Source organism: Archocentrus centrarchus, chromosome 11 (assembly GCF_007364275.1).
Source record: "Archocentrus centrarchus isolate MPI-CPG fArcCen1 chromosome 11, fArcCen1, whole genome shotgun sequence".
NCBI lineage: Eukaryota > Metazoa > Chordata > Actinopteri > Cichliformes > Cichlidae > Archocentrus > Archocentrus centrarchus.
Window position 1 is genome coordinate 20,999,211 of NC_044356.1, and position 21,355 is coordinate 21,020,565.

Here is a 21,355-nt window from a genome sequence, read left to right on the forward strand (position 1 = left end):
GATCTGGGTTGCAGGCAGCAGGATTTGACATCAGCTTATTTCCTGTCATTGAGTGTGGGTCACATGGTGAGTGCGTGGGCGCAAGATACTGGAATGCGTTAAAGGGGTGAGGCTCTTGCCACAGTGACACACACACACACACACACACACACACACACACACACACACACACACACACACACACACACACACACACACACACACACACACACGCACACACACACACACAGAGGAATACTTGGTTTATAAGCTGCACTAAAGGGAGACATGCAATTGAGCAGCTTGTTGATGGATATCTGATTGTCATGCAGACAGAGGTCAGATGTGTTAAAAGCAAGAGAAACATAAACACAACCACACACACACACACACACACACACACACACACACACACACACACACACACACACACACACACACACACACACACACACACACACACACACACACACACACAGAATGTCAAAAGCTTCTCCCGCTGTTTTGACTGGTTTCGGGTGGAGGATGATGATGTATTCTTCCAGAGTCACGTTTACGTCATCAGTGCATTCTGACAATCTGCTGATAAAGACAAGGTGACACACGAGATCCAGAGTGACTGAAGCGTTCAACACAGCAGCCGGTGAAAAACTGCCCTTCACATGCCAATTCAAGTGCATTCATTTCAATTCAATTTTATATATCTAGAGCCAAATCACAACAGCACTTGCTTCACATGAACATAAAGGGATATGTGCATCTGAATACACCCACACACATGCACGCGCTCGCACTATGCACATGTGTGTCCAACATTCTGTGTTTCCCACTGTTATAAATCTATGAGTGAATGAAACTTTGTCATCCAATCAAAACACTCCCAGACCGTGTGGCCATCCCCATCCCTTTTTTCTTTTGGTTCCGCTTAACCCCAAGCTTTCTTTCTTGTTCTGTTTGACATACAGATGAACATTTCTACATGTGAAACCAAAAAGTGTTTTCATCCAAGCTGTGAGACGCTCTCATCAGTAGCCTCAAACTGCAAGCAACTGCCCCTCAAACTTGAGTGGGAGTGCTGATTTCTCCTGTGACCTCATCTTTAATATGAGAAAAATAAGGTGTATTTGTGACCTCATGTCTGTTCTCATCATACACTTACACATCCTTTCTCATGAAACCAAGGCAGCCTCTGACATTAAGTCAGAACTATTTTTTTTAATTTTTTTTGCTACAAGGACATGAGAAATCAATATGGATGGAAGCCTACAGTATATCATATGGGTCCGTGACACCCAATGTGGCCCCACTGAAACAACCGCTGCAGACGCACACACGTGCACACACGTGCACACACGCACACGTGTGTCTGCCAGTAGTGTGGCCTTGATGTGGGCTGTTGTGCTGTGTCTGCTCTTAAGTGTCTGCAACTGGAGACCAAGGCTGCTAGAAAAGAAGAGGAATGAAGAAGAAGAGAGGAGAATGGTAAAAAAAAGAGGGGGGGGGGGGGGGTACTGGAGGTAGGGAGATCACAAATACAAAATTTGCCTGGAGAAAAAAGAGCAAAGAAAGCGTGATCATCAAAATATTATTTGCTGCCTAGTGAAGAATAAAGAGAAGTATAAATAAAGTGATCAGAGTTTGGTTGGTTGAATGGTTGGAGGCCGCAGGAGGCAAGCAGCCCAGAGGGGGTAGAGCTGTGTTGAAATGTGGCAGACATGGGTTGGGAGGCTGAAAATGGAAAATGTGACATGTCTTAGCACAACCAGAAGCCCCCCATTTGAGGCTGTGTGGGTGTGTCACTCAGCTGCTGACTCCTGGTTTTTGTAAGGTGGCCCAAAAAAGGCCATATCAGGCCTTAATGTACTATAATGTGAATTACACACTGGATCAAAACCTCATTAGATCAGAGCAGATCACTCCTTGACCAAATATTGCAGGCAGAAAAGGAGGGAATCGCCCACTGAGCAGGCATCTGAAGCATTTTCTTATTCTGTCATAAGTGACATTTGTGTATTAAATATTGGTTCATTTGACATGATCTTGATCCCTTCTAACTCTGTACTGTAGCTCTCAGGTCAAGGACAAATCTGCTTTTTTATGCCATCACTCACCAGGCAACAGTCTGTCAAGTCAAAAGGTCAGGGTGTAAACCAAAAACCCATACTGACCTAGCAATGAGGCAATCTCTGTTTTGTTTCTCAATATCCCTTTGCCTTGTCTCTGTTTTAAATGCACCCCCCATTTCACACGTAGAGCTCTTGCTATAAGTCACTGTCCGTAACCGGAGACACCTACAGTAATAACAGGAGCTGTCAAAATATATGACATACAGTATTATGCTGTCACTTCTTGCACAAGCTATGCTGCTCCAAGATGTCACTGTTTTTATAAAATAAACAGCTCTCAGCAACAGTTGTGAGCTTTTTTGCTCCCTGTGCTTGCTTTTTCTTTTCTCTCCTATTTCTTCTTTTTTCTTTTCCTCTCACCCCACAATGAGGCTGCGTTAGAACCAGGCTCAGCCTCTCATTGAGCCTGGTTCTGCTGGAGCTTTCTTCCTGTTAGAAGGGAGTTTTTCCTTCCCACCGTCGCAAAATGCTTGCTCATAGGGTCTTTATGTTACAGTGTAAAGCGTCTTGAGGGAACTGTTGATGCGAATTTGGCACTATATAATTAATCTTGAATTGAATTCATGCATTTTACATGTAAGTTGGGAAAGAACTTCAAAATTTAAAAAGAAAACTTGAATTCCTTAAAAATATGTGGATTGTACTGTAAAAATGCCACAAATTATTAAATGTAAGCCTCAATCAGTTGCTATAAGATACAAGACAAATAGAAAAGGCACTGAAATGCTCAAAGCTGATGCCAAACTTGACACCACCATCACCATCACCATCAACAACAACAACAACAACAACAACAAAAAAGAATCTGACAAAAGAAAATTACAGTTTGTACTTTTTGACATCTCTGATATTTGCTCTTATTCTAAAAGACTGGATATTTTACCTCCTTAGGCCCCTAGCATTTCAAAATTTGATCTGCTTGCCTCATACTCATAAAACAGTGCAAGTAGAGGTTATATTTTGAAGGGCCATGCAGGTCATTGCTGCGGCCCCTGGCAGACTTTGTCCAGTAGATGATGCACTGACCCCATCTACAGGTGAGATAGAAACTTGCAGGCTCTAAAGTGCAGTAAAGGAAGAGGAGAAAGCAGCAATTTATTTAGTCTTTTAAAGGGCACTGGCAGCATCAACAACCACACCTATTTTAAGTGCATTACCTTATAAAGATTATTTAGCTGAGATCATTTAAACTGCATTCATTTTCAGTTAAGAAAACGTGCACCAAAACTGTTTGCCAGAGCACTGAGATATGAATGTGTGCCAAAGAATGTGTTCAGATAAACAAAAACTTCATTGATTTTTTTTTTTTTTAAAGTCACTTTGAAACATTAATTAGTGTCTTTCGTTTTCCCAGTAAATGGGCATCCCATGATAGAGTGCTTGACAGCAGAAAAAAAAAAATAATGGCTTTCTTCAATGGTGCCATCACCAAACTAGGCACTCATTTATGCAGTGTACAATAGCCTAATTCATTCACTGTGCAGTCCCAAGAATACACTTTATGAAGATGGTCATGTAGAAAATTAAATTCTTTTGCATCACTGTAGGGAAAGTGTTCCAGTGTTTAACACGTGACTATTTTTAATCTTTTCTTTTCTGAGTGACAAAAACAAGCGCTTTTAAAAAGAGATCAGAGCTTCATGATCATTTCACTGACTGCGCTGTGCTGTCTACAGAAGACCCAAATGAAAGCACACACTGTCTCCTCATAGTAGGAACAAGAAGAAGAAGAAAAAAAAAAGCTCCCTTTGCTGGCTAATGCAAGAAAAACTGCTTGTGATACATGAGTTACCTACAGGTTTTCTTCAGTTTTCTCTATCATGGAATCATTTTTCCTCTGTAGTGTTCTTGGGATTCACAGACAGTATGAAACGGTATATTTCTCTGATTTTGATGAGATCCTTTAGATGTCCTGAAGGCATATACATTCCTCAGTCTTACTCCAGTATCGCTCTCTTTGTCTTCTTTTTTTCCCTCTTATTTCTAGACTTACAAAATCAGTCCACACAGACTGGCTTTTGCTGATTGTTGTGTCAACTGAAAGCACATTAAGGCAACAAAGGTATAAGATGTCAGCAGGTATTGGCTTTGTTTGACAGCCCAGGGACTGAATCAGCAGACAGCTGGCCTAAAGTAAAGAAACCATTTCCATTCTGCTCTTTTACAGTTTTACGTCTTATCTTCCCTTTGATATAGTGCAAATCCTCAGCCTAAGGGCAGCTCAGTGTGTGTGTGTGAGGAACACACTGTGTTGTCTCTCTGCCATGTGGACCTCTCTGTACTCTTAGGTTCACAAGGGAGGGGCCTATATCTGCATGCAGGAAAGCCAGCTCCTCTTATTTCCCTGGCAAATGTCACCACAACCAGTCACATTTCTCTCCTCCTCCTCCTCCTCCCCCTCCATCACCACCAGCAGCTCTTCTCTTCCACACTTCTCCTCTTTCCTCCATCCCTCACTCCTTACACTGCCTGTCAGAATTCCCACATATCCCTAGAGGATAAGATGCCATGGAGGCCACAGGAAGAACTGTGCTGTATGTCTGCTCTGTTCTGCTCATCTTAACAGGTGAGTGCGGCGTGGTTAAGCTTGTCACTGTGGGACACTGTGCGTGAGCTGTCAGTGTTGTTTTGGTGTAGTGATAGCTGCTGCTGTGGTTGCTGTGTTTGCTTGGTTGGTATGGTAAAACTGAAGGGAGTGTTGGAAGTTTTTATGGTGCGCAGTAACAAAATGTTCATGCAGATCTTTTATGTAGTTTCGGTCAGAAACGCAGTAATGAAACTTGTTTTCAACATTTATAAACCTGAAAATGGATCTTTATTGGCACGAGAGCTCAATTTAATGACACCCAGAGTATCTTTTTAATTTTTAAAGCAAAACTTATTTTTGCTTATATTAGAAAAACTGGACAACTGGTTGATGAGTTCTTTGTGCTCTAGGCAGTCTATTTAAAATCTTAGAGCCTTAAAGTTTTCTATTTAGAGCCTTTCCTGGTTTCTTTTGCATGTCCTTTCCATAGTCATTGCTGCATGACTCTACAGAATTAGCTTTTCTGTTCTATTGTTGACTCCAAGTAAATACATGAAAACAGGGTCATTTCAAAAGAAGAAGTGACCCAGGCCACAGCAGTGTGGCTAAGAGATAACAGACATGTAATAGCGCACCTCATGACTTGATAAAGCACACAGAAAAATCCCTCAAACTTTGCTTCCCTTCTGCTTTAATGCTTGTATCATCAACCATCCTTGAGAAGCCCTATTTGTCTTATCTGAAAAAGAACAGGAGATGGTGGCGTTCGGATATGCGCGGTGACTCTATTTAGTATCCAAACAACTTTGGATGTGTGTGAGGGTGATAAGAGGCAGGGCTTTTGGGTCTCCACATGAAAGTTTATGTGGGGGCAAGGCCGCCAAACGAAGCTTCTGTCTCACCTCAGAGCCCATTGTGACTGTAATCAACTACATCATCATCCATGGTGTTTGGGGACAACAGTGAAGGAGCGGGCTCGGCACACTCCTCTTTTTGCCTTTTCACCGGATCTTGGCTGGTGTAAACACAGGCACACTCCTGCTTCTGACACACACTCGCAGTCATACACACACAGACACACACACGCGCACATGCACACTGAAACTGGCCTGCTGTGTTACAAGAATGAAAAGTGTCAACGTGGTGTTTGTGCTGCATGCATTATTTAGGACATAACACCAGACAGTAGATCTATTGTGATAGTCAACATGAGCAAAACATGAGCGCTCACAGAGGGAAAGGAAGGGACATGAGGGAAAATATGGCTTTACAAGGAAAAAAAAACAAACCAAACCACAAACTCAGTTCCCTGACCCCCCCCCCCCCCCCCTCCCCCACACACACACACAATTTTCATATCAACATTAAGTCGAACGATGCGTAACACAAACTTAAATAAGTCTTGATTACTTTGTAAAACATTCAATGCTGAAATTATTCGAAACGCAGAGAACAGAAACTGTTATTCGTGACCATCTTCCTGACATTTCTTCAGTGCCGAAAAAGAGAAGTTGCACAAACAGAAGCGAGACAAAGGCGCTCAAACAGAGAAAGGGGAAGTTGAAAGAGATAACTGAACAAAAATTGTGAAGTATTGGTGAGTTCGTTTCACAGTAGCACTGCCTACTCACATGCTGCTGCCTAACTCAGCCTGGCATCCAAATGGACTCCACCATTTCATCTCACTTATGAACTTTAAAATGTCAAACGAACACAGGTCACAGTACAGATGCAGTTCAGTGTATTTTAGAAAGATGTGGTCATTTAAATATGTAAATAATGACATAATTCATTCATCAGTAAAAGTGCTCGACCTTCCAGGTGAGGTGGCGGTATCTGCTGAAAAACACTGATGTCGCTTTCTGCTGTTTGTGTTTTTTTTTTCCAAGGTTTTCTGTAACCAGCGATCAAACTGCCCTGGCAACCAGCCACAGCTTTAACAGACCACAAGAGACACTAGATCAGTCGCTGTAGTTACTTCACAGAGCGCAAGTGTTTGTATGGCAACAAGTCACTTATAAAAGAAACAGGCCTGATCCTTGTCTGGCAACAATATCACTCTGTAGGGAGTTGGGTCAATATTAACTCACCACAGTTTCAGGACCTGGACACTTTGGAGACTAGGATGCAGATCATTGCAGATTAGGCAACCAAAACAGGAGTGACTTCTAAAAAATACATAGTCTAATATTTGCACACTTTAATGTGCCAATAACTTTAGTGTGCTGGCAACTTTTAATTTCAAATTTTTCCAGTTTTTACATTTAAATCTCCCCAAAAATGCTACAAAACCATAACGCTGCAACAAAGCAATGGCAAATGGTAATTTCTGAATGTTCCCAAGTGCCAATAAACAATAAAATGATGCAGGATTGATGCATGTTTTACTTTTCAGTCTTGAATGAAAGTATTTTTATCCATGCTACTGTTGTATCACATGGCATGTACAAAGGGTCTCACCCAGTTAACTTTAAAGTGGGGTACACAGAAAACACTATTATATCAGCAAACAGCACATCTATTGTATGTCAGTATGTTATTAATTGCTAACCACAGGCAAAAATATACTTAAAGTGAAAGAAAACAGAGGATTGTGACCTGATTTTGCAGTCAATTTGGTTCAGTGTATCAGTTCTGCAGCTTTATTTAGTTCAAAATAATCCTTATTTATTGTATACTGAGTCTTGGCATATATATATATATATATATATATATATATATATATATATATATATATATATATATAAACTTCTATTTTTTTAGCTAATTAGCATAGTGGAGCATTTAGCAGATAAAAATCCGGACTTTTTCCACATAAGCTGTCAAAGATGGAAAACAGATGACTGAGAATGGCAAAAAAAAAAGTAAAATGTTGGCCCATATACAGGTGCTGGTCATAAAATCAGAATATCATGAAAATGTTGATTTATTTCAGTAATTCCATTCAAGAAGTGAGTGCGGTTATCCCCATTGCTTGTACACTTTTATTCTACCACATCTTTTCCTTTCTTTCGCCTCTCTATTTATGTGCTCTGTGAACAGCCAGCCTCTTTAGCAGTGACCCTTTGTGTCTTGCCCTCCTTGTGCAAAGTGTCAAAGGTTGCCTTTTGGACAACTGTCAAGTCAGCAGTCTTCCCCATGATTGTGTAGCCTACTAGACTGAGAGACCATTTAAAGGCCTTTGCAGGTGTTTTTGAGTTAATTAGCTGAGTAGAGTGTGGCACCAGGTGTATTGAACCTGTTCACAATATTCTAATTTTCTGAGATACTGAATTTGGGGTTTTCATTAGTTGTCAGTTATAATCATCAAAATTAAAATAAATAAACATTTGAAATATATCAGTCTGTGTGTAATGAATAGATATATTATACAAGTTTCACTTTTTGAATGGAATTACTGAAATAAATGAACTTTTTCATGATATTCTAATTTTATGACCAGCACCTGTATGGTGAATTTTGCATCACTGTTGTACAAGCAACTTGTTGTTCAACCTCTAAGTACCCCAAAAGTAATATATTAGATATTAGCAAGCCAATAGCATCTAGATGTGTGTAAAGAACTACAACAGAGCAAACTGGAACAAGATGTTTTTTTTCCTTTTGCCCTCTTTATTACGTAATTTCCATAACAACTGAAACTTTAAGAAATGGTTACATTTCTTTTTTTTTCTTCCTTTTTTTTTTGCAAAAATGAAGCTTTTGCAAGAAATGTGACAGAAAGTTCATTGTAAATGATCATCTCATACATACTAGTGCTGATTTCTAGATCCCTGACTAAAAGCATCTTAATCATTAAAGGACTACATACTTTCTGAACAAGCTTTTAATCAAAAGTAATGTGTATTGTATGAAACCTGATGTCTCACATTGAAAATCTAACATGTTACCTTATACCAACTGTACAGTAACTCAGTTTTCCTTCTTCTCATTTCCTTCTCCCATCATTTCCATCAACTCAGAGGTTAGCTGTCAATTGATTCACATTGATCCATTGGTCAGTCATGTCATTGAAGGGGAGTCCTTACTCCTGTCCGTGGAGACCCACTTCCCACTGGACAAAGCAGACATTCAGGGAACCTGGTCATACACCATGATAAGCGGCACCAAGAGCAGGATGTTGGTGACATTTACCAAAGAAAATGTAATTACTGATATGACATACGGTGACCACCTCGTCTTTAGAGAATCAAATCTTTCTTTGGAAATCAAGAACTTAAAAAGAGACGATGAAGGAGATTATCACTTAAGCCTCAACATAAAGCTTCATAACCAAACAGGATCCATTATCAAGGAGGAGAAAACAGTTCTTGTAACGGTAGATGGTAAGTTACGTGTTTCTGAGACCTTATGTTTCCCAACATTTGATTAATCTAATAGGTCATTGTGCAAAATATCATCCATTTTTCTTGCCTTTCAAACCCCATAGTCCCCGTGTCCAATCCAGTCATTGAGAAGAGCCCTTCCTATGCAGTCATTGAGGACAAGGCAAACGTAACCTGGACTTGTTCTGTTGAGAAAGGAACAAGAGTTAAATTCAAGTGGTTCAGGGATAATGTTGCACTGGGTGCTAGTGACAGATACCACTTCTCTCAAGATAGCGCTACACTGTTAATCAGCCCTGTGAGAAAAGAGGACAAGGGAAGTTATCACTGTGTGGCCAGCAACCCAGTCACCGCGGGCCAACACAGCAGGGCCGTGGAACTCATCGTCTACTGTGAGTAGCTATATCTGTCCATCCATCTTTTCTTCTTCCTTTTCTGAAACCTGTAAAGTCTTTGTCCCTTTCCTAGAACACATTGAGGTAAAAACAGAAGTGTTCAAACGTGTGCTTTAAGAGAAGCTGTCATCTCTAAGCCAGCAGCTGCTTTCATAAAGTTAATCAAAATATACTCTCTTTTTAAAACCTAAATATGTCACAAAGTTCCTGGACTCATCGCAGACCACAGGATAGATCTACTGTTGATGTTTTCTCTTCTTCAGAATAGCTGGGAGTGCTGAGTCATGTGTAAATTTCAGCGAGAGCAGCCTACTTACTATCGGGCGAAAACAAACACAAAAAAACCCATGCAGCTGTTATGGGATGGTATTTGCATGGGAGCAGACTTATCTCACAGAGCTCCTCTGTTCTATTATAAACGGCGTAGATGCACCGATAGACCTTACTGGCTGTGGAAATACGAGGCTAAACTGAGAACACGCTGCATGCGTAATGTTCCTGCGGATTCATGTTAATGCGTTTAAATCTTTACAAAACAGATGACTGTGTACTGACAGGGCGAGAAAGGTGTCGTGCATTTATCTGCAGCTTCCTTTAGTCAGTGTGTTGGTGTTCTCATCTTGACGGTGACATCATTTTTGTTTGCATAGGCAGATCGTGTTTGTGTTTCTGCCTGCAGTAAGCGCTCTCGGTTTCTTTCAGTTTTACCATATTGAGTTTCTAGTACAGCCAGTCTCCTTCTTAGTGTTTGTTGTCACTGTGAAATACATTAAAACCCGCTGATGGTAAATTGGTTGGTTTGCTACTAATGTTAGACTAAAGCGTAACAAATAATAATGTTATTTAACAGTTAGGTAAGCTCTGAGTGAATAAAATGACTGTGTTGGAGAAACAAGTTGCTTATTTTCAGTTAGAGTACTGCAGTTCGCCAGCCCATGTTAAGTGCTGTTCCAGTCCATCCCTCTGCCTAACCCAGGTCTCACTGATCTCCACTGGTGCTGTCAACACACCCACCCATATTTATCCTGCAAGTCCATGTACAACCCTGTGACCTTGTGTTTAGAAACTTGCCTTTCTTACCCTATTTTCCACTGCTATCCTATCATACTTCAGAACTGGACAGTTCATGAAAATTACCCACAAAGCAACATCTCAACAGGTTTCCCTCACTCTCTCCATTGGCCCATACAGATGGCCCTTACAACCTTGAGGTGAACTCTGGCCAGGGCCTGCGCACAGGGGAGGTGTTCACCATCAACCCTGGGGAGCCGGTCTTCTTTGAATGCCAGGCTGACTCCAACCCACCAAACAGCTATGTGTGGATCTCCAAGAGCAGCAATGGAACCGACATAATTGCTGAGGGCCCACTGCTGGAAGTGCGCTCCTACAAACTGGCCCAGGCTGAAGAGTACCTGTGCCGCGCCTTCAACAATGTGACACAGAAACAGGACGAGGCCCAGTTTACATTGGTTGTGGCCAGCTTGGGAACAGGTGGGTTGAGGGTGGAACATGGCAAGAAGGAGGAGAGCGTGGGTAGGTTTTGGTGAATCCTCTGAGATAAACACTCTGCAAACAGTGTGTCATGCCAAACGCAGAAGAGCTGGGTGAGCATTTTGAGATAATCCTTGCCAAGGAAAAAAATTATAAACACTAACCACCTTTGTGAACAGTTAAGTAGAAAAAAATACTATAACTGGAACATTACGTTGCGTAAAAGCTGACAAGTCAAACCAGATTATGGCTATAATGAAATATCGAGTACATTATTATGAAACTAAGGTTAAAGCTGCGTTGCTAGGTTCCAGTACCTGAAGCCTCTATTAAAAATCAGTGGCTGGGAAAGTAAACACTGGATAACAGCTGTTATGTTTGTTGACAAAGTTTTATAGCATATGGAGTCCCTGTGTGCTGAATGCAACATTAATATGTTGCCTGGGTGATACTGAGAAAGGCACATTTATGATTACTGCAGATACTGACTGATTTAAAATGTTGTTTAACAAGTCAGCAGATGTCCTTTTTTATTGACATGAAAATCTTTAATGAACCCTAAAGTATTTTTGGATTAGTACAGTTTTAACATCCGAACATTTTACAGATATTCTAGCCACTATGGGAGACTATACTGTAGCGTGTTTATAAATGAATGTGGCTACTGTGAATATTATTATTATTGTTATGCTTGAAGTGAGCATATTTGGACAAGAACTTATCATTTCCAGCTAATGCCAGGTAGCTTGGATAGCAAGGTGCATCTGCAGATATCTGCTAATGAGTGCTAATATATAAATAAAACTCCTTGAATTTCTCACATTGAAGAACACCTGAGCACAGCTTAAAAAGATAGCATATAATTAACCACACAGTAATCAATATTAGTTGTCAGATAACTGTCAATGGTTCAGACGTCAAGTTCAGCAGTTTCAATTAGCTAACGTGCTGCCTACAAGACAGCCTAACAGACAGCCTGTGTCTGAACTCACCTGCTACTCAAGGAAGCCATCTCAGTTTAAAGAAATGCTGCTGTAGTAAATGAAAGAAATCAGCCAACACGGCTCTTTAGACTTAAATTGTAAGAAGTAAATATGAAAAATTATAGAAAACGTTTTTATAGCTCTTTGGCCAGAATCTCCTATAAATATAAGACAGAATATTTTTGTTAATAAACAGAAAATGTACCCTTTTCTGAATTTTCTATAGTAGGTGTCATTATTGTTTATCTCTTAGACACTTACTTTGGTGTAGTATGAAGGGCCATAGTGGAGGTCTTTATCATTCAGAAAAACTATCAAACTAAAATGCAGTTCACATTTTCCAAAGTTGTCCAAATTATTGTCTTTGTTGGGTTGATTCTGTGTCGTGGGCCTCATGTTTGACACCCCTGTGTTGGACCTGTTGATCAACTCTCTCACTACTACAGAGTTCACTTGCCTTGATGTATGTGTTCATACATCATTCATATGACTTTTGTTTGTTAACAGGGAAAGAGAAGCACACCCAAGAGGGAAGCTCTGTATCTCCGCTGGCAATTACTGTCTGCTCTTTATTTGCTATTGGCTTTATGGTGCTGTTCTTCCTCAGGAGAACCTGTCATCCAAAGAGAGGTTAGATACTGTTTTCTTCTGTTGCTTTGGCAAGGCCCCCCCCCACACCCCTTTTCTTTTGAGAACTGTTGTTGTTGATCCCTGCTACTTGTCCTAATTTTCCCCTGGCTTCCAACCCCTTGCATGTGGAAGTTAATGGACCTTTTCCACAGGTGATCACAGGTGTTACTAATCATATTAATGTAAGAAAACAAAACAAAAAAAAGCTATTAGGGAAAATGTAAATGACTTGTGTTAGACTAAAGGAAAAAAGAGCAAAGTAACTTCTTTGTTTGAGGAAATGAAGGTCACATTTATAATGTTGTCATTTGTGCACGTGTGAATTTATATTTTTCTCTCTTTCTTTCCTTCTCTCTCTTATCTCCAGTGCTTATGAGCATTTACAACAAGTAAGAGCCTTTAATATGAAATTAATTTAAAAATCTATTATCATATCTTTTCCTCATATGAGCTTTTTTTTAACTTCTTCATTGAACTGTTTTTGGGCAGACCGTTTTCAGAGCAGAAACGACCACATCGTTCAGGTAAACTACTTTTTGTTCACAAATGATTCATTTTTGCCCACTTATACCATCAAATACCTCAATCATTCAGGACTCCCACATAATCACGCTCATATTTATATGTACACATGTATTATATCATATTTCAAAAGGAACTGGGACCGGAAATATGAGATATATAACAGAGCTTTAGAGTTGCTTTAATGGCCAAATCAAGTCCAAAAAAGCAAGTCTGAGACCATCATACAGTTTACAGTGCCATTATAATGTCTGACAGTAGTTAGACATTAACAGACTTGCTGTAACACAGGTAGATTTTTTTCTGATTTGTCAACATTTGAATCAACAGGTCACGAGGATGCAAAAGAGGACTTTGGTATCTACGAGTTTGTCTCCATACCTGGGAAAATGGAATCTGCACAGGTATTTTTACCCCTCATTTTGTCTAAATTCTATTGGAGTTTTTTTTTTTTTAATGCTTTTAATTTTCCCGTACGACTAATTCCGCAGGCATCATGCAGATCTTTGGCTCGCCTCGAATCGATTCAAGATATGCATACCACCATCTACGATGTGATCAGACACGTTCCCGAAACCCCAAGTCACAGTTTGCTGAAGTAACTTCTGGCTGGAGAGTGGAGATGAAACTTAGAATGGTTTAACTTGAAGACTTCCTTGTAGCTTTATTCTATTAAGGCTCTGTTATCAAAGCCTGAAGCACTGGTTTTGGTGGCCCAGTTTTTTGCACAAGGGATGAAGGAGACTTGTGAGATTACACAACCTGATAGTGCACTGCTGTTGATGAGAATTTTGGATGGATGTTGCTGACATTAGTGTGAAATGAAAATGTATGTACAGCTTAATTTTTTTTTTTTTCTGTGAAAGCAAAACTAAAGTTAAAACCATTTTTTTCTGTTTTAAGGTGAAGAATATATAAAACCAAGCGAGTTAGAAGTATTCAGTTTTACCTTATTTTAAAGATCCTGTAATGATTCCAAGGTGCCGAAATTCCCACATCTTCATTGTTATTTAAAATATAGATTTAAAAAAAAAACAAAAAAAACATGGATAATATCATTTTAATTTAACATTCCCTGCTGAGAAAGTATATTTTGTGAGAAGTGTTATAATTAAAGCAGTTCATTGTACGAAATATATATTCAGGTTAACTGTGAATATTGTACATGGATTATTCTGCAGATTCTTTATACATATTGTTTTATTTCTACATTTTACTTGAATCTATTTATTCCTATCAATGCTTTTAACCCTGCTTCCCCAAAATGTAGCATTTTCTTTCTTCTCATAATGGATGCAATGAAATGCTCAAAAAAGGAAAATTATAAGGAATTCATAATTCATCATTGTACAGTTTGCATTCACATGTTTGTTTTGTACTTTATTAAAAATATAACTGTTTAATACTGTGGTCATTTTTAGTATGCAGTGTTTGCTGACATCAGACAAGGACTATGTACTGCAGTTTCTGCAATTATATCTGCATTTTGCTTTAGATATGCTTCTTTATTTATTTATATATTTATTTTTTGGAGAAAGGCAAAAGCAGTACCGGCTTGAAATGAACATTTGTTCTTTCACACTTCCTGGAAAAAAAAAAAACAAAAAACAGAAAAAAAAGTAGCCAAAGCCAGCAAAGCTGTCAGTTGTTCTGTTGCCTCACAGTCCGTCTTTGTCTGATGCCTTGGCTGTAATCTGTCTCCTCGCAAGAGTTGTATTTTCAGTCCCAACACTGCTGCTTGTTTCTTTCAGCCTAGTTGCATTGGTGTGCTGTGTACCTGATAGAGATAGGCAGCGACAGACGGATGGTTCAGCATGTGGCAGAGTGCCCTCCACCTGCTCCTGCTGACACCTTGTCACGAGTAGATAAAAACGGGTGTGCGTTTTGCTCTTGTTTGTGTGCGCATACATATATATATGTGTGTGTGGAGAGAACAGAAATAAAGGCGAGCGACAAGCGTGGAGAGAAATTCAGAAATAGAATGATTCATTTAGAAAGTGGAGGCCAAATTTCATACAAAGTTTTCAAAACTCATTAGAAATGCTTCAACTTTGCCAAACCTTGGACAGTGAATCACTTAAAGGAACATTTGTTTCTACTATTATGCAGCTTATTATCACCACACTGTTGTTCGCTCATTATGTGGTACCATGCTGAGTGCCTCCATTCAGTGTGTGAAATGCTATAGCACAACATCCTAGTTAATGCAGTACATTATTATCAAATTGTAGCTTTTTTACACCATAGACATTGTTAGCATTCACAGAAAAAAAAAAAAAAAAAAAATATATATATATATATATATATATATAAATCTAAATCTAATACTCATGCTGAATTATAAGGTGTGGCTTATCACGATGCTCTCCTGCATAACAACAAGTTGTTTATTAAATCTTGGTCTAATTATAGCTCTTGAACTGACCAACTGAGTGTGCTGTGTCTTTGTGGTGGCATCTCCGGGTAGGGGTTGCCATCTGTTCCGTCTCAGTGTATACTTAAAGGGAGGCTCCACACTGAGGATGAGTGCCTGACAAACAACAGTGGAGTAAATTCACCTAAGGAGAGCGACCTCACCTTCATTTGACTGGGAAATAGCCTGAGGCATCATTAACCAGGAACTAGAGCTCACGGTGCCTGCTGTGTGCTGCACGCAGCCTGCTTTTAACCAAGCACAGTCCAACATAACACCTAAAGGGGCAATTACAAAGCAGGCTGAATAGGTCTCTGTGTGTGTGTGCTGTTTTTCTAATTATTTGGAACAGTTTCCAATGCAGAGCCAGGTGTAACTGCATGCTTGGCAGAGATGGACCTGCGTGGCACTGAATCTGGGGTGACAAAGTGTGACGTCTTACTGATGAAAGTAAATGTGCCATGCTAAACATCCCCAAAAATCAGAAAGCCAAGGTATAGTTTATTGTGTTAACCTGTTTGAGATCACACCACAATGTATATAATACAGATATACAGACAGTGGCAGTAGAATTAGAAGAAAACTGTCCCAGTTATGATTAAAACAAAGTATGGAGGTATGTGTTGCACTAATAATAACTGTAATATGATTGCACACTGTGTGTTTCATTACTGGATTGTTTTTATTGAGTCATTATCATATATGTTTAATTCACTATTAAGAATGACATGTACAGCAATGTGCAAAAGTCTTGATCCACCCCTCATTTCTTTCTCCATTTTTCAACATGACACTGATCCCAAACACACTGCCACTGTAGCAAAAGCATAACTGGATAAAAAACACACAACGGATCACTATCAGTCATTCCTACTGAAAGAAGAGGTTTGAATGTCCGTGGAGAAGCCTGGAGAACTATCCCTGAAGACTAAGTAAAGAAATTAGAAGAAAGCTTGCCTAAGAGAATTCAGGCTGTGCTGAAGACTAAAAGGCAGTCAAATCAAAAATTGATTTCAAATATCAAGCTCGTTAGAATTGTACAAACTCTGTTTTTGCCTTACATACTGTATTTCCATGTATGTTTGCACGTCTCAATAAATCGCTGTACTTATTTCCCATTTTTGGGGGTGGCTCAAGACTTTTGCAAAGTACTGTAAGTACCTTAGTAAATCCATAAAGGGAGATTCAGCCTACAGCTATTGTATAGAAAAATAAACATATGTGTTTCCATTAACATTAACGACTTTGTTCTTTTCAAGTGTCTCGTGGCAGCGTCATTTTAGTATTAGGACCTTGAAATCAAATAAGCAAAAATAAGTTTAGCCACCATGTTTGTTTTTTTTAAATTACTATTAATATTTGCACCTGTGCTTCTTTATTTTGGCACACGATGCAAGATAACTGCCGTGTAATATCTCTGTTAATTTACTACCATCCAGTGGCGCATGGCAGCAGTACATCACATTACTGAAATGTTAATCTTCAACGCCTTGTTTAAATTTGATTTCATTTTATTTTTTCTCTTCACAACAATTTCAATTTCATCCAAATATTTTCACTTTTACAGGTGTGAAAGGCCGACAAGGTAAAATCACGAGCACGCCTTATTAAAAATACATTCCCCAGAAGGCTTTACAACTTTCCGGTTCCTGCCGTACCAGTCACGTGAGGTTCAACTATGGCTTCCTTCTCGTAGTGATGGAGGTGGACTGTTGACAAGAAGACACATCTGAGGCTTTATTCATTCATTAACTGCTGACGCGAGTTGGACTTACGATGCAGAAGATCAAGTCTCTTATGGCCCGTCAGGTGAGCAAAGCAGGTGTACAGAAACTACGCTGCTGGCTTTTTGTTTCTGACAGTCTCTGACAATTAGCGTGACAGCTAGCTAAGCTACCTGGCTAATTTGACAGCTCATCGTGTGGTTCACGAAATGAAACGTTCAACCAAAATAAGAGCCGTTTTAGCGACTGCATCACAGCTGTTTACCTCAGGCAAGTAAGACACATATGGGAATCTAACTCACGCGGTGGTGGCAAGAGGTTAGCACAACAACAACAGCAGCAGCAGCAGCAGCAACAACAACAACAACAACAACAACACAGTAACGGAAACTGGGCGGATAGAGGGAAGTTCTCAGTTTGCACATGCAGCAGTGTTACACAGTTGGTCAACAATGAACACAACAGAGCATATCACTTTAAGAAATCTGCCCCTTAGTTCCACTTTTTTTCCCCCTGTATATAGTAGTGTGCTGATGAGTAAGCAGGCTTTGTGATAACGAGACCAGGTTACAGCTAGTAAAAAAACACATCACACAGGCAGTGATGTTAACGTTACCTGATGTTTGTGGTTTTAACGTGTATCTTATTTTTTGACAGGGCCTGAAAAGCCCCCAAGAGAGCATGGCAGACCTCAGTCCTGTGGAGAACCTGAGGATCCCGAGCAAGGTAAACTTCAAGACGAGACTTAAACTACAGCTGATGGACTGGGCTGATTATAAATCATATAAAATCAAAGTCTGTCACTCTACTGCAGTTAGTGAGCATGTTTATCTGGTTTTATTATGCTGTAAAGTCAGCATAAGTGAGTGCTTGCTTTAACAGTTTTGCTGACAGTTAAAACAAACAACAACAAAACAAACAGAACAACTGTAATATTTTATTCTTTTCACTCCACAATGAATGCCAGCAAAAGAAGCCTCACTTTAGGCATGTTACGGTTGTTGTTGCACGCAGCTGCAAAATCAAGCACTACTATCAGTCGTAATGGCGCAACAAGGCTGTCAGAATTACTTGAGATTTAATATCTTCATGATCGTGTCGATGGTTAATTGACCGTACCTTGGATTTCATGTTGATCTGTTTTCTTCTAAATGCCAGTTGTTATATTTGTGCAAAAGGATCGAAAGCTCCTGTTTACATCAGTTAAACAGATGTAATGTCCTTTTCGGTCCACGTATTTGAACATTTCGGCATGGCAGGGTTTCAAATTGTAATTAGTCATGCTTTGTCACAGGAAGCGTTTGTCATTATCCCCTTGCACAAATTCAATTTGTCAAAGTGTAGACAGAGCAAAACCGCAGAGCGGCCCTATTTCAGGTTTAGTTACTTACTTACCGACGTTTCAATGCACTGCTAGTTCCTGGCTTTGCTGTGACTTTTCACTGTAGTGATGACGACCTTCAATAAATGACTCAGAGTACAGTTTTGTAACTCTATTCGTTCACGGTGCTGGGCGACATGAGCCAAGTCGATTGAACAAAGACGTTTAGCCTCTCTCCTTTATGCACACTTAGCTTTTACATTTCCTTCGTATGGTATGCTTTGCTTATGTAGCATGTGATTATTTTCTGCTCAGGCTGATGCAGTGCTGCAATGGAAAAGACTAAAAAGAAAACTGCCACTGGGAGAAATGACAAAATAAAATGCACTAAGAAAGATCAAGCCAACAGAATTTTAAAATCTTCTTTCATCATGTTGTTTAATTCAAAAGTCCTAATGAAAATAATAAAAAGACCTGCAAATGATAAGCTCATACTTGGAGTTTTATGTTTTTATAGAACTTTTAATGGATAGCAGTGTTATTTAACAGTCCAGTAATGTGAGGTTATTTTATCATATTTGCGTGATTCTCCGTAGATCGACTCTAGCAGACGAGCTTATCCACCGTAGAAAAGATAAGCAGCCATTTCATTTCTTGGCGTAATTGGGGCCTAAATGAAAGCAGACACTGACTTGAATGAAGATTTTGTTTTTTTGTTTTTTTTTAAAAATGATCCCTGTGTCTCCTGGCCTTGGTGTCAGGTGACATTGTCAAACTGGATATGCAGTAATCAAACACCTGTTTTGTTCTTGGGGTTTTTTTTTTTGTTTTGTCTTTTTTTTTTGTTGTTGTCTTTGCCTGTTATATTCACATTTGTCGGTGCTGGACTCAAGACTGCGTGCAAAACCTAGCACACCTGCTTTGTTTCACTTCTGTGTTATGTAGTAGCAAAGGATAATAAGACAGAAATAATGGCTAAGAGTTCTTATGGATGTGTGAAGTGTAAGCAGTCAGTGTGCCGCTCTACATGAGCTATTAGGTCACTCTTGTGTGTGCACAGCAAACACCTGCTTATTGTGTGTTCAGCCGAAACCCAGGGCATCGTCGTTTGTTGGCTTTATGTTTTGTCTTCATTTACTTTGCTGCTGAACTTCTCAGCTTACCCCCATCGGTCACTGCGTGCATAATTGTGTATATCACTTCCAATACTTATATATTGTCCTGTGATATTCATTTTATAACATCTCCTACCTAAAATGATTATGTGGGCGGAAGACGAATTTTTTCCCACCAAAATTCCTGTATCGTGCCTGAAGGGGTTACAGGAAATAAGATAAGCCCCACACAGACCAGGCACTGAAGTGAATTTGCCAAAGCCTGGCAGGCGGTGGGTTTGAGCTTTAGGTGAGGGGTGAAAATTGCCGCCAAAAAGGAAATTGGTTTGTTTGATTTATACCACAAGGCAAAATGAGGTCATCATTGTATATTAATAATAATTCTTTCATATATTTTGAAAACCAAAGTGGGAAGCTCAAATTCATCTGCCTGCATTACTGATATTCACTGATTAGAATGATTACTGTGTTTTCAGTCTTTTTACCTGTGAGTCACATCATTTGTCATCCAGGTGCTGACAGCAACATCTGGCTAACTGCAGGGGGGGGGGGGGGGGGGGGGGGGGGCTGATGTGTGTGATGATTAAGAAAATGCTGCTATTCAGTTACTGTTTGGACACAGTTTGAGGGTTTGAAAGCAAGGTCAAGTAGTTGGTCTGTGGCTACAGCTTATCTCTCTTTCATAGCATTTAAATGGAATGATGTTAATCATTCAACACATTCATTAATAATGAATGTACCTGTTTGTTCATTATTAATGAAAGTACCTGTTTGTTTTGGTTTGGCAGTGGTGGGTTAATATAGTCCAGAACTGGGTCAAACCTTATGAAATGGACTATGTAGTTTATTTTTTTTTTTTTAATTTTTATAGCAATTAAATTAATAAACTTCGCTGGTCCTCATGTGTAATACCTGAAGATCAGTACTGTTTTATAAGGGCAGTGGAAATGGTGTTTTAGGCTATTTGAATGTTTTGTTATACGGCTTTAGTTCCTTTAAAATGGAAAAAAAAATTGTAAAACCATTTTTAAGATTTAGTATGCCGCTCCTGTGATTGATAATCCATAAAAGGGACAAAAAAAAAAATCAGCTTCATCAGAGGCATTTATTTTTTTGGCAGGGTAGCAGGTGTCAGGCTGATTATGTGCACATACGGAGGTCAGACTCTTGGCAATAGCTTCAGCTTGCCCTCAGGGAAAGCCATTCTCAAAGAACATCTTCTCCCTTTGCTCTGCTGCTGCTGTGTACCTGACACCTTCTACTGACATGCAAATCTGGGTCACAGGGAGACAGGAGCCTAAAGTCAACAAGATAAAGTTGTTTCGAGATGCCAGTGTGATGTCACCTGAGTGTGATGAGTAACCAATAATAGCTATGACTCAGTAGTAGAGTCACAGCATTCAAGCCTTGAGTAATGATAAAGACTTCTGTATTATTTCATCTGCCAAGCTGAGAAGATTTTCAAAAAAATCTTTGTAGCAGAGATAAGTAATATGCTCATTGGACAAATAATAATTATAATCTATTAGCATATTTTACTTTGAGCAGGCTGGCGGGGGGAATCTGCGCCTCACGGGTCCTGTTTTCTCCACTGATGCACAAGATCGGATGAAGGAAGTCAACCTTGAAAGCTGTTTGAAAACGAGTGCAGCTGGAAGAGTCTTGCTGTCTTTGGACAATTGGCAGTTAATTTCAAAAGTCGTGTGCAGGTGACACTGGATGTATGATCTACAGTAGACGGTGTCGCCTAAATTGGATTGTTTTGTTGTTTTTGAGCATGCTGCTCTCACGAGAGTCCAGCTGC

At 39.6% G+C, this 21,355-nt stretch overlaps 2 protein-coding genes across 2 annotated transcripts in view; both read left to right on the forward strand.

Annotated features, from left to right (window-relative positions):
- Positions 1-4,496: 4,496 nt before the first annotated feature.
- hepacam2 (HEPACAM family member 2) lies at positions 4,497-14,300 on the forward strand. The gene is made up of 9 exons (XM_030741507.1): positions 4,497-4,671; positions 8,595-8,957; positions 9,062-9,349; positions 10,544-10,843; positions 12,334-12,456; positions 12,824-12,845; positions 12,946-12,980; positions 13,309-13,382; positions 13,470-14,300. Exons 1-9 carry the CDS (start codon positions 4,614-4,616, stop codon positions 13,578-13,580), a joined length of 1,374 nt encoding a protein of 457 aa, XP_030597367.1. The 5' UTR covers positions 4,497-4,613; the 3' UTR covers positions 13,581-14,300.
- A 2,761-nt stretch (positions 14,301-17,061) lies between these two features.
- vps50 (VPS50 subunit of EARP/GARPII complex) overlaps positions 17,062-21,355 on the forward strand; it is a 111,039-nt gene continuing 106,745 nt past the window's right edge. The window contains exons 1-2 of the mRNA XM_030741611.1: positions 17,062-17,200; positions 17,773-17,841. Coding sequence (XP_030597471.1) covers positions 17,168-17,200; positions 17,773-17,841 — 102 coding nt within the window. The 5' untranslated portion in view covers positions 17,062-17,167. The remainder of the gene's footprint in view (positions 17,201-17,772; positions 17,842-21,355) is intronic.

What these genes read in the sequence shown, in the direction of transcription:
- hepacam2 (XM_030741507.1), top strand. Translation starts at nt 4,614, where the DNA reads ATGGAGGCCACAGGAAGAACTGTGCTGTATGTCTGCTCTGTTCTGCTC. An exon ending in AGTTCTTGTAACGGTAGATG is followed by an intron (nt 8,958 to 9,061) that starts GTAAGTTACGTG and finishes CAAACCCCATAG; the next exon opens with TCCCCGTGTCCAATCCAGTC. An exon ending in CGTGGAACTCATCGTCTACT is followed by an intron (nt 9,350 to 10,543) that starts GTGAGTAGCTAT and finishes TGGCCCATACAG; the next exon opens with ATGGCCCTTACAACCTTGAG.